This window comes from Hyalella azteca, unplaced genomic scaffold, assembly GCF_000764305.2.
Source record: "Hyalella azteca isolate HAZT.00-mixed unplaced genomic scaffold, Hazt_2.0.2 contig9088, whole genome shotgun sequence".
In the NCBI taxonomy this organism is placed as follows: Eukaryota; Metazoa; Arthropoda; class Malacostraca; order Amphipoda; family Hyalellidae; genus Hyalella; species Hyalella azteca.
The window spans coordinates 1-12,193 of NW_025939167.1; the positions used below are offsets into that span (position 1 = coordinate 1).

General features: G+C 37.9%; 1 protein-coding gene across 1 annotated transcript; it reads left to right on the top strand.

Moving 5' to 3' along the window:
- Nucleotides 1-55: 55 nt before the first annotated feature.
- LOC108680251 (rab proteins geranylgeranyltransferase component A 1) lies at nucleotides 56-8,794 on the top strand (the record flags this gene model as incomplete). The annotated part of the gene is made up of 10 exons (XM_047881901.1): nucleotides 56-173; nucleotides 2,296-2,342; nucleotides 2,846-2,952; nucleotides 3,711-3,766; nucleotides 4,197-4,378; nucleotides 4,696-4,864; nucleotides 5,202-5,555; nucleotides 6,731-6,912; nucleotides 7,323-7,691; nucleotides 8,460-8,794. Coding segments are annotated over 10 exons (1,919 nt in total), but the record flags the coding sequence as incomplete, so codon positions are not given.
- Nucleotides 8,795-12,193: the final 3,399 nt, after the last annotated feature.

Consider the following 12,193-nt stretch of genomic DNA (forward strand, 5'->3'; position numbering starts at 1 on the left):
ATATTATCATTCAATTTGTTGAATACTATCCTGATATCTTTCCCTGTTTCTGTAGTGACTTTGACAGAACCTGGAGATGATGTTGATTTCATGTGTGAGGAAGGACAGACGGTGGTGCTGCTCAACAGACCTGCAACTGTTTACTCCAACATCCGTTCTCAATGGCATACCAGGTCTGTGGTGAATATGGGATAAATAAATGTCATTAGGGCACTCAATGAGGCACTTCACAACATTTTATAAATGTTCAATAATGTTGGCTTTATCAGATTTATGTTAAAAATATAAATTAAATTATTTTAAGTGAATCAGAAAAAGCCTGAGCATTTGTTTCAAAAAATACTTTGGTTAAATTAATCAACATTATTGTGGATAAAGCAGTGTGGGACTCTTGAATTTCATTTCTGAATCCCACAATTAATGGTTCCTCTTGATATTGATATTATTATTGAAGCTCAATTGACCTCTTAATATTTATAATCATATTTTTTTCAAATAAATATAATTCTCACCTATTTTTCTTCCAATTCTTGAAACCATTCACGGTATGAAAAAATGATAAACAGAAATTTTTTACTGCTCTGCTTTTCTGCTTGTATTTTTCATGGCACTCTAGATGCTCTCTTCACCTGGCAAAGTGTCTCATGTCCAAACAAATGCCTTCTAATTAATTACTTTCAAGTTTTTAAAATAATTTTTTTCATTGCTGTTAAGTTTTAGAAATAGCAATGGAGTGCATTTACAGATACCAAAGGCATTGCAAAGAATGCCAATGTGTAACACTGAGATTGAAGATTAGAATTGTTCCCAAACATTTATTGAACCTCACAACAGCTATTCATCACTTTAAATGCTCCAGAAGTTTGAGTTCAACACTGATCGTAAATGTTCATGGGGAAAAAATTGATTTTCTATACTGATAATTGGGAGCATAGGTAAAAGTTTTTCCTGGTACTATGGTGCTTGCTCTATTGAGAAATGGGTGTCTTATATTAAATTTTTCTGCATTTAATACTTGTTTTGTTGTGATGCAGTGTGGAAAAAGGAGATTTTCTCCGAAAAATCATTATTTATCTTATTTCTAACCTCTGGCCGAGTTTATGTTTGGAAATAGCTAAAAGAGGCATTAAATCCCATCGCTTCCCGCTAGCTATTTAATCCCGCTAGCGCCCGTCCTTCAATCCCGGTGATCTAGAGTGCTATTTCTTAGAAAATTGGTGGGCCAATGATTTTGCTCCTAGGAAGAATCAACAGTGGTGACTATTTAGGAATTTTGGTGGACCAAGTTCATCCAATGGTTCAGGCACTGTTTCCAAAGGTGAATGCCATCTTTCAAGATGATAAAACCCGATTCCATACAGCTGGAACTTTTATAAAATGACACAAAGAACATTCTAATGAATTAGAGCATCTCATTTGGCCACCACAATCACCAGACCTGAATATTATTGAGCATATATGGTCGATTTTAGAGATGCAAGTCAGAAGTTGTTTCCCGCTGCCACCGTCTTTAAAAGAGCTGGAGGGAGTTTTAACTGAAGAATGGATAAAAATTCCTTTGCAAACCATTCACAATTCGTATGAATCAATACCTCAGAGAAAGGAGACTGTAATTGCCACAAAAGGTGAACATACACCATACTAAACTGTAAAAAACACATACTGTAATTGCTACACCATACTAAAATATATTTTGTCAGGAATTTAAAAGAAAAGAAAACAGCCAGAATATTAACCATTTCTTAAGAATGAAAACGTTTCGGAGTCCAGCTCCATCGTCAGTTCAAAAGTTCAAAACCTATAAGAAAATCAGAATCAATTAGAAAACTAAATATATATATTTTGTGCGTTTCTCAGGTGCTTCCATCATTTTGTCTAACCACCACTCTACATGCTCTTGCTTGCTGCCTAACTGTCAGAGCATATTTAATTAGAAATTCACAGCATTTCATGACGTAAAGATTTAGATGTTTATCTTTATGCTGTAAACTTTACAGCCTTATTTTTAATAAAAATATTTCTGTATGTTAAATCTTGTATAAAAATATTTATGGCTGTTAAATCCTGTACCTTATCTTTATTCTTTTAGGCAATCGTAAAGCAATCAACAATTATATTTCTATGCTGGTTGATATTCATTTTGAGATTTGTAGATGATAGTCAAGTTCTGCTTACTAGAGTGTCCACATTGTTCATTCCTGTCCATTACCTGTTCATTCCATAGTTCATTCCTGTTAATTATCAATTTTATACTATTCTTTTTCTCCCATCTATTTTCTGTCTATGTTTTTCCAGACAAGAATCAGAGCATATGGATGCTGTGGACAATGCTTTGCCTGAAGGTGAGTTCATGTTAAGTCATTTATTGATGGTGCATATTATATATTTTTTCTTCCTCATGTGAGGGTGATCCTATACTATTTTCTTAGAAATACCATCACGATTGCTAACTACATGAAGTAGTAGAACTTTGACATTGAACAAGAACTTCTTATTACAATTTCACATGTCTTATGCCAACAAGCATATCTTTGTTTACTCGTGTACTTATTTTTTTTCGCTACAAAAATTTTAGATAAGAACCATCACGATTGCTAACTACATGAACTAGTAGTTGACATTGAACAAGAACTTGTGTTAGAACTTCTTAGTACAATTTCTCATGTCTTATATCAACAAGCATCTCTTTGTCCTCTTGTGTACATATTTTTGTCACTTCTAGAAATTGGAAATAAGATTTTTTTAAGTAATATAATTAGTTTATAAGATGGTTGAATTCAGTGCATTCATTGTGGCCTTATAAATGAATACTGTAATATTTTCATTATTTTAATGACTTTTTCAGATCATTTGAAAGATGCAGATATTCCTCAAACAACATCAACCTCAAAGATGTCAAAAAGTGAAATGCTACGGGAGTCTCGACGGTATAACATCGATTTAGCACCAAAAGTTAGTTATTCTTGCAGAAATATCTTAGATTAATTCTCGATCTTCTTGCACTTCAGTTTGCAACATTGATTCCATTTATTTTTTGCTTTCATTTCTCTTTTATGTCTCATTCATTTCTTTTTCATTTCAATTTTCTTTTATCTCTCTATCTTTTCTCATTCATTTTATTTTACATCACTATTTAATGTTTCTTTCATATCTCTTTCATTTTTCTTCCATTTCTCTTTCATATCTCTTTCATTTTCTTTCATTTCTCCTTAATATTTTTGCCTATTAAGTTTATCACAAAAGAGTGTAACAAAAGCTGGTATCTATAAAAGGGGATTAGAATTATGCAATGGCAAGCAGCTTCTAACTTGAATAATTAGTGTTGTCAATTGCAGGGAAAAAAATAATTCTTTTAATTCTTCTTTCCTTTAATTCTCATAGAAAACATACATACTTGGTTCTGTAACATTTTTCTTTCTCACTAGCATTGTAATTGCTGGTGCATATCTTGTTGTTTTGATGGCAATTGCTATGATCAGTTCAATTTAAGTAATATATATTCAGGGATCTCTTATTACTTTAATTTTAAATGTTTTAGGGTGATTGATCTGGGTGGAATAATTTTTCTTAAGTCTTGCAATATCTTATATTTATAACGATGAGCAATAGCAATGAACAATAACTTATGTGTGCCTGAGTTGTGATTAATCCTGAATTACGTGTAAATTTCAAATGCAAGAGTCAGGCTTATTAATATTATTTCAACACAGATCCTGTACTCGAGAGGTCAAATGGTCGAGCTGCTCATATCTTCAAACGTGGCCAGGTGAACACTAACTGTATTGCATAATAATTGTAAGATGAAACATTTTTTTAACTAGTGCAATATATACTGTAATTTGATGCAACTTTGAGCCCATCTTAGTTCAATATATACTCAACTGAAGCTCTAAGATACCTTCACCACCACACCAGCAGGTACTGTAGTGCTGTACAGTAATGCAGGTACTGTAGTGCTGTACAGTAATGCTGGTGCTGTAGTGCTGTACAGTAATGCTGGTGCTGTAGTGCTGTACAGTAATGCTGGTACTGTAGTGCTGTACAGTAGTGCTGGTACTGTAGTGCTGTACAGTAGTGCTGGTACTGTAGTGCTGTACAGTAGTGCTGGTACTGTAGCACTGTACAGTACTACAGGTACAGTAGCACTGTACAGTACTACAGGTACAGTAGCACTGTACAGTACCTGTATCTGGCAGGTATCTGGAGTTCAAGTGCATCACGCGGCAGTTGTGCTGGAGGGAGGACCAGCTGTTCTCTGTCCCCTGCAGTAGAGCGCAGGTCTTCAGTTCAAAGGCCGTCAGTTTGCTGCAGAAAAGAATCCTGATGAAATTTTTACAGTTTGCTGCCGTCTACACCGAACAGCCAGAGCGCTGGCAAGGTCTGCTTTAGTTCTAATATCCTTATCAATAATATTATCTAATATCTATATTATCATTGCTATTAAGGGGAATGAGTGAATTAAATAGTGGCAATATCTATAATACTGTACGTATTAGAATGGCAGAGATATTTTAGTAGTTTTTGACACTGAATGAATTGGTGAGTCTAAGAAAGTAAGACACCAATGATATTTTTGTTGTTGATCAATCATTTTTGTTTAGGTATTTTTGGTTTATCTGCGATTCAAGCAATCGAGGAACATTTAAAGACTTTATTTTTCATATATTATATTGCTTGCCATATTATGTCTTGGAGACCTGCAGCAGTACGTGCTGGAGGGCATGACGATGTGCAGCCCTCATGCCACCGTCGAGGAGGGGCTACGCGCCCTGCACCTCTTCCTCACCAGCCTGGGGCGCTATGGGGCGTCGCCCTTCCTGGCGCCCCTCTATGGCAGCGGCGAACTCCCTCAGGCCTTCTGCAGGTTGTTGGTCATCTTAATATTAGGGGTGTCCTGCGTGTTTTAATGTGTAAAATAAATTAAAATTGCAAGTTCTTACTATGAACTGGCTGTCTAGCTTGTTTAAAAGTATTATATGTGTAAAATAAATTACCTATATTGTAGTGTAGGCTTCTTAGCCTCCCTGTATATCAGCGGCGAATATACTGCCTTCCTTTGTAGATTTTCGGCTCTGCGTGGCTTTCTTCTGCATTTGTTTTTACGAAGCTGCAGTAAAGTAATTTCCTAATATAATATAAAATAAAGAAATGAATTTCTTATGTTCATTACTTGAAGACTGAAATTGAATATTGGCCTACAGATTGTGTGCCGTGTTTGGAGGAACGTACATCCTGGAGCGCGGCATCTTGTCTGTCTTGACTGCTGACGCTGGACGGCAGCCTGCTGCTCCTGACACTGTCAGCAGCAGCACCACTGCTGACAATGGAAAGGTCGGCAGCAGCACTGCTGACGCTTCTCACACAGCTGCTCCTGACACTGTCATCAGTAGCAACGCTGACGAAGGAAATGTCAGCGGTCCTGTTGTTCTAAGTGTGCTCTCTGAAGGGCGTCGCTTCAGCTGTAAGCACCTGGTCCTTGAGGACGTTTACTGTGACGCCTTCTCTTGTTCCAGTGGCACTTCGTCGCTCTCAAGAGCCGTCGCTATTGTTGATAGGTGAATGTCCGAAATTGTTAATAACCGTAAGCGGTGTGATCGACAGGTTGAGTTAATGAATGTCCAAAATCTCGGCGTGTTAGAAGAATAAATTGTTAATAATAAGCGATGTGATCGAAAGGTTGAGTTGGTGAATGTCCAAAACCTCGGCGCTTTAGAAGAATAAATCGTTAATAATAGACGGTGTGATCGACGGTTTGAGTTAGTGAATGTCCCAAACCTCGGGGCGTTAGAAGAATAAATTGTTAATAATAAGCGATGTGATCGACGGGTTGAGTTAGTGGATGTCCAAAATCTCGGCGCGTTTCAAGAATAAATTGTTAATAATAAGCGGGTGATCGACAGGTTGAGTTAGTGAATGTCCCAAACCTCGGGGCGTTAGAAGAATAAATTGTTAATAATAAGCGGTGTGATCGACAGGTTGAGTTAAGGAAGCTCAATTGTTTGGGGTGTGGGAATGGGGAGTGAATGAAATGAAAAAGCTTTGACTGTCTCTGTTACAGTGTAAAAATTCTTTTGTTGAATATTTTTTTCTCATCGTGTTGAACACATCTGCTCTTTTTCTCATCATTTTGAACACATCTGCTCTATTTCTCATCATGTTGAACACATTTCCTATTTTTCTAATCGTGTTGAACACATTTGTTTTTCTCTTTGTGCACTTGTCCCTGTAAACATTTTTCACTTTCTTGTTCAGATTTTTCTTGAACTTGTGATCACTTAAGCTAATCCGTGACACCGAATCATGCGAAAAATTTTTAGGAATAATTTCATTGAATAAATTGTCCTGCCTAAAGCATCATAATAATAATTAGAACAATAATTGGTTCATAAAGGCACTGGAAAGATTATTATCCAAAACGATATTCAAGTCAAACATAAATAAAGTTTTTTGTGTTTTGATTGTGTCTGTTTTGCAGAGATAAACTACTACAAAAATATATAGCTACAAGATGGGTAAAATTTAAAAAAAATCACGGTATTAATTATAGGTAATTTAACATTGCTTACTTTCGGCAGTATCGTTCATGAGGGCTTTGATTGTTCCCGTCAGCGATAGTCCTGCCACTACCATATGATAACGCACGCTAGTGAACTAAAACTTTCATTAATTAATTACCTGTTGCTTGCATTTCCACTGGTCAATGTTATAGAACAATAATTATTATTTTCAGGGATATTCTTCAATCTTTCCCGTCGTCGGAAGAACTTGCCTCGACCGATGCAGGTTCAGGTCAGACATCGCAGGTCAGCAGCACTGGGGGCGTGTCTCTGGTGCTGCTGCCGGGACCCGCTGGACAACCCATCACAGCCATGCAGTTCGCTGCCGACACCAGCACCTGCGCCCCCAACACCTGTTCGTAGAGTGTGGCTTAATCTTATACTGTGCCAGCACCTGCGCCCCCAACACCTGTTCGTAGAGTGTGGCTTAATCTTATACTGTGCCAGCACCTGCGCCCCCAACACCTGTTTCTTCTCGTCGATGTGCTTCTGTTTTGTCAATGAACTACAGGATTTACACAAAAGCTACCATGATATTGGCACGAAGTTTGATGCTGATTTATATAGTGTATGGGTATTGATGCAACGTTACCTATGACTGCATTCTCATTCAGTTCTACGTATAAAAAGTATTTCGTAGATACGATTTTTCCGCTATCGTTAAATGTTAATTATAATTGTTCTTAAAGTATTCGTTTATTACGAGTGATTGTGCTCTTGGGAACATAATTTGTAACTAGGAATGACGATTACTTCTAATTACAGGGCTTCTGCACCTCACCTGCACCGGCAACAACGCAGAAGAAGACCTCCGCCCAACACTAGACAAGCTTCTCGATCATTATCGCCGCTGTGGTCCTCGCAACGCCCCTAGACCGCCATCACCTTCTTCAAACACTCCTGGCGGGGTAGAAACTGCAACAACTCGAGAGGCAGGAGCTGCTCTCGACACTCCACCTACGGATGAATCAGACTCCACTCAACGTAACGAGTCGTGTAGCGGTGACGACTCTGAGTCCGCTTCACAATCTGGAGTTTTGGCACCTGCAGTCGGAGGCACAGAAGCCGCGTTAGACTCGGGAGGAAATGTCGAGTCGCCTCTTTTGTATTCTCTCTATTTTAATCAGGTAATGAGTGAATAATTTGGCTTTCTCTGGAATCGGGTTGGTTAGATGTTTGATAGCTCGTAGTTGATTGATTGGGCTACGTTATTTGATTGCATACAGTTGCTTCATTGTGCTCTGCTCTTGTCTGCAGTGTCTGCTCTGTGCTCACCGAGCTTATTTATACCTTGCATTCAATTGTATTTCTCTTTTTGTATATTCAGACAAATTGAAATTGCACATTTTTCATGAATGTGTAAATAAAACTTTACCAATATGTTGTTTATGATTTAAGATACGTTTTAAGATAGATAATGAATGAGCAGTCAAGTTATTAATATATCCTAGCAAGTGATGAATGAGTTTGAAGTAATAGTTTACGTATAATTTAAGTTGAAAGTTATGTTCCCGGAGAGTGACATACTGCGGTAGAGGGATAAAGCGTTTCCGACGTGTTCAGTTTTGGTACATAAAAGCTCTATTGCACCTGAAATTTCTGCTTAATTTCATCAGAAAATTGTTGTATTAGTTTGACGGTGTATGGTTCTCACCTGGCGACAGTTTTTTTTTCAGACTATAAATCTGCTTAATTAATAATCATACTATGCTATTTTATTTTGAATAAATGCATCGAGTACACACGCGTACATGAGAATCAAGGATTGGAGATAGTTATTATTATTATTTATCTTGTTATTATTATTTATTTTGTTATTTTTATTATTTATATTGTTATTATTATTTATCTCGTTGTTATTATCATTTATTTTGTGATTATTATTCATCTCTTTGTTGTAAGCACGAACTTTATGTGTTCAGGCAAAGCGCGTCTTCAGCTCCATGTATCCTGGGGAAGACTTCATGCCTCGCGCTCCTGACGCCGACGAGATCATCTTTGATGATCCTACCCCGGCTGATGATGGGGCGGCGGCTGATGATGGGGCGGCGGCTGATGATGGGGCGGCGGCTGATGATGGGGCGGCGGCCGATGATGGGGCACCGCCCGATGATGGGGCACCGGCCGATGATGAAGCGACGGCTGATGATGGGGCGGCGGCCGATGATGGGGCGGCGACCGATGATGGGGCCCCGGCCGATGATGGGGCGGTTGGACTCAGAAGACGTCGATATTGAGAAGGAAATGTCATGTGATGTGGAGATGGAGAGTCTGAAGCGGAATCTTTAGTATACTAAAATTTGTAATTCTTTTAGCTTTGCGTATGCTATAATTCCAAGCAAAGATCTCTCTTTAGACTAACGTATCTGTTCAAACTTTATTATTATCGAAGACTTCACTCTGAAAAATAAATATGTCGTATTGTCCAAATAGTGACACATTTTCTTACGCACGGCACTTGCATCTCAGTGTTTACAGCGCGCGTCTTTTGTGTCATTGCCTTTTGTTGATGCATCGTGCGTAAATGCAACTCTACCCCTGCTGAAGTTTATGATGGCTTTTGACCATCATAAACTTCATAGTTTATGATGGTCTAAATCTTTTAGTTTATAAACAGAAACTTAGACAGCTAACAGGTCGGATCCTATTAGGATGTTCGCAGGGAAAACTTGTAGCGTCTTCTACTAGTAGCGCTTGCAGTTAAATCATTGAGTTATTCTATGTGTCCTCAATAAGAGAGAGCACTCATAAGGGGTATCGCTGGCCAATTAAATTATCAGCATAATTAAATAGCTGCTAATGCTGGTACTGCATTGTGTATCCTCGCTTTTGTGCTTATGACGGAGCAAAAACTATTTGCATGCTGGCTACATAATATATTTAATTACAAAAAAAAATTGAACTTGTCAGAAAGGAATGCCGTCGGTGCAGAGAATGGAAGTGACTTCATTAATAAGAAGGAAGCTCTGGCATGAATCTAGTAAGCGTCAGCATTTTTCACGAGCTTGACTGCTTTGCACAGGGTCTACACGTGTCGTTGAAAGCAGGCAATATTGGCGAAGTTTAATATCTATTTAAACGATTTAATGTATATAATATAATATACTATATATACGATTTAAAAGATCTACCATCTCACATCACACTGACAGCTCAACGCATTCATTTCTGCATTTAATGCAATAGATGAGATGAGATAGTTCAACTTCATCAAAAAAGTAATAGAAAAGTATGTAGTAACTGTATAGAATATTAGAGAGGGTATTAAATGGGGAACCTTGCACAGTCTCCCCCTTCTTTCGTTGTAATATGTCATTATTTTGGAGTTCTCACTCTCAAAGTTGGGAGCCAGTCCGTTTATCATCTTCCAAGTGTACAGTATGATATACCTTTCCCTTCTTCTCTCCAGTGAGTACAGTTCCAGGTGTTTCAGCCTTCCCCAGTAGTTCAACTCCAGGGCCCATAGTTTCAAAAAAAGTTAAGAGATCGTAAGTTCATTAGCCAATCATTGACGGTCTTTCGAGCAAAATCCACCAATCATAGACAAGAAAATAGAGCGCAAGTACTTACGTTCACTTAGCGAGTTTTGAAAGTATGGCCCCAGTGCCATCTCTGAGTAGAACTTTTATATCACCTTTTATGAGCAGAACGTTTCTCATGGGCAGCGCAGATTCACTCAACTGTCTTGAAAAATCCATTGCACGCGATGTTTTTAAGAACATGTGGTACTCGAATTGGCTTTTTTCACGTTGTTAATATCTTTAAGTTAAATTTTAGATGTTTTATGCCCTTTCAAACGCGATGCTTAGAAACTTTCGTTGCAATTCCATGTAACACATTCAAGTTTAATTCTCCTGATGAAGCTGATAAGTATTTCTGATTTTAAATCTTACGAATGATAAGATAATGATTACGTAAAGATAATGATTACGAATGATATTTGCGTATTGTTTTCTGTTTCTAATTAATCGCAGCCTAGGGCTATCTCACAACATTTTTTTTAATCCAGCCATCCTCTAGATCTCATTTTCACAATAAGTGCACTCACGTCTCTGGTTATCATATATACCGTGCATACATCTATAATTTGGCTGAACTTGTTTGGTCAAGTGGTTAAAAATTCCTTAATTTGGGGAAAGGAACGGCTTTATTTGATTTTTTTTTTTATTTTCAATTTTTTTTCCCTTTTGTTTTTATTTTTTCATATTTATTTCCGTTACACTCTCATACGAAGCCTTATAACTTTGGGAATTGAAGAATTACACAATGTTTAATGTATTGTTCACTTTTAATAAATAAAAAGTATTGAAAAGGATCTCTATCTAAATTCGTAGTTAACAATGGTCAGTTATAATCACATACGAAATCCCAAATTTCAGTATAGTATCAGGAAGCATTTCTTTATTAATAAAAAAATTTCAATCTATGGAAACGTAAGAGTATCACATCATCAGATGATTCGCAATCATCTGCAGTTCAAACATCTATGAGTTAATGAAAACTTCTTTATGCGTAGATTAAAATTGAAAATGAACCAAACTGACAAGTGGGCCAAGTATAATCCCAACGAAGTACAGGAATTTATCTCGATAGCGATGATTCATGAGAGCACTAGACGGCTTGCTTGCTGTAGTCCATCTCGAGGCTTCATCTTGAAATTACGAAGACGCATTTCGGTCCTTCTGGAGTACCTACTGTACTCCGAATGTAAATTCCTCCGTTCTTGTTACTAAATTTGTAGGCTTGGTGTTGATTTAGAATCTTGTCTCCTGGACTTTTTTCAAAACAACGAATGCCAATAAAACAAAAAGTCGCAGTCGTCAACGAAAACGGCATATCGTTCATGAAATTTACCTGGTCCTCGTGATAAACTAAACACGAATCTCTTTCAGTTGTGGTAGCGACTAATCTTGAGTTGTGCTTTAATTTTCCATAGCGTTGGAAGCTTCATTGATTTTTGAAGTTCACTCTTGGTTGATCCGCCTGAAGCCTGAAATGATGAGCTTCCTGAAGCTCTCTTCTGCGTTGCAATCTGTTCCTCCGATTGATTGCAGAGACCCGCACGCTCTGCACCATGCCCAGAAACTGGGAGAGAATAATCGTAAGAAGAATCATCTTCATAATCACCTGGAGTGCAATCTTAAAAATGACTTCCACTGTCTTACAGTGACCACGAGGGTCTTTCATGTGAACGCCATGTATCATGTCCTCTTCATTGCCTGTTAGGAGCAGGTGGGTGTAGATTACTGCATCTAGGAAGGACTGTATTCTTACGCCGCAGCGTCTGAAGAGTAGAGAGGCGATTTGCGCAAAGCACACGTAAACAAACACCAAATAGCAGAAGAAGTAGCGCGACCTGGTGACGCCCTTGCGAAGTGCCGTCACGAAAATCGTTAGCGTCGTGAAGAAATAATCATCGTACAGAGTAAGTTTAGCGCAACTTAACGCTAAAGTGGCACTTAGCAGCTGGTTGTTTAGAGATTGTAAGTGAAGAAATGGTGAAATCCTTCTTTCTCGTCCGTCTGTTTCTATATGGTCAATCGTCTCTTCGAAATTGAACACCATCCAGAAATGATTCTTCAGAGTGACTGCTGTGCATGAAATAAGCAGGATATTTACAACTTGTCTGAACCAGA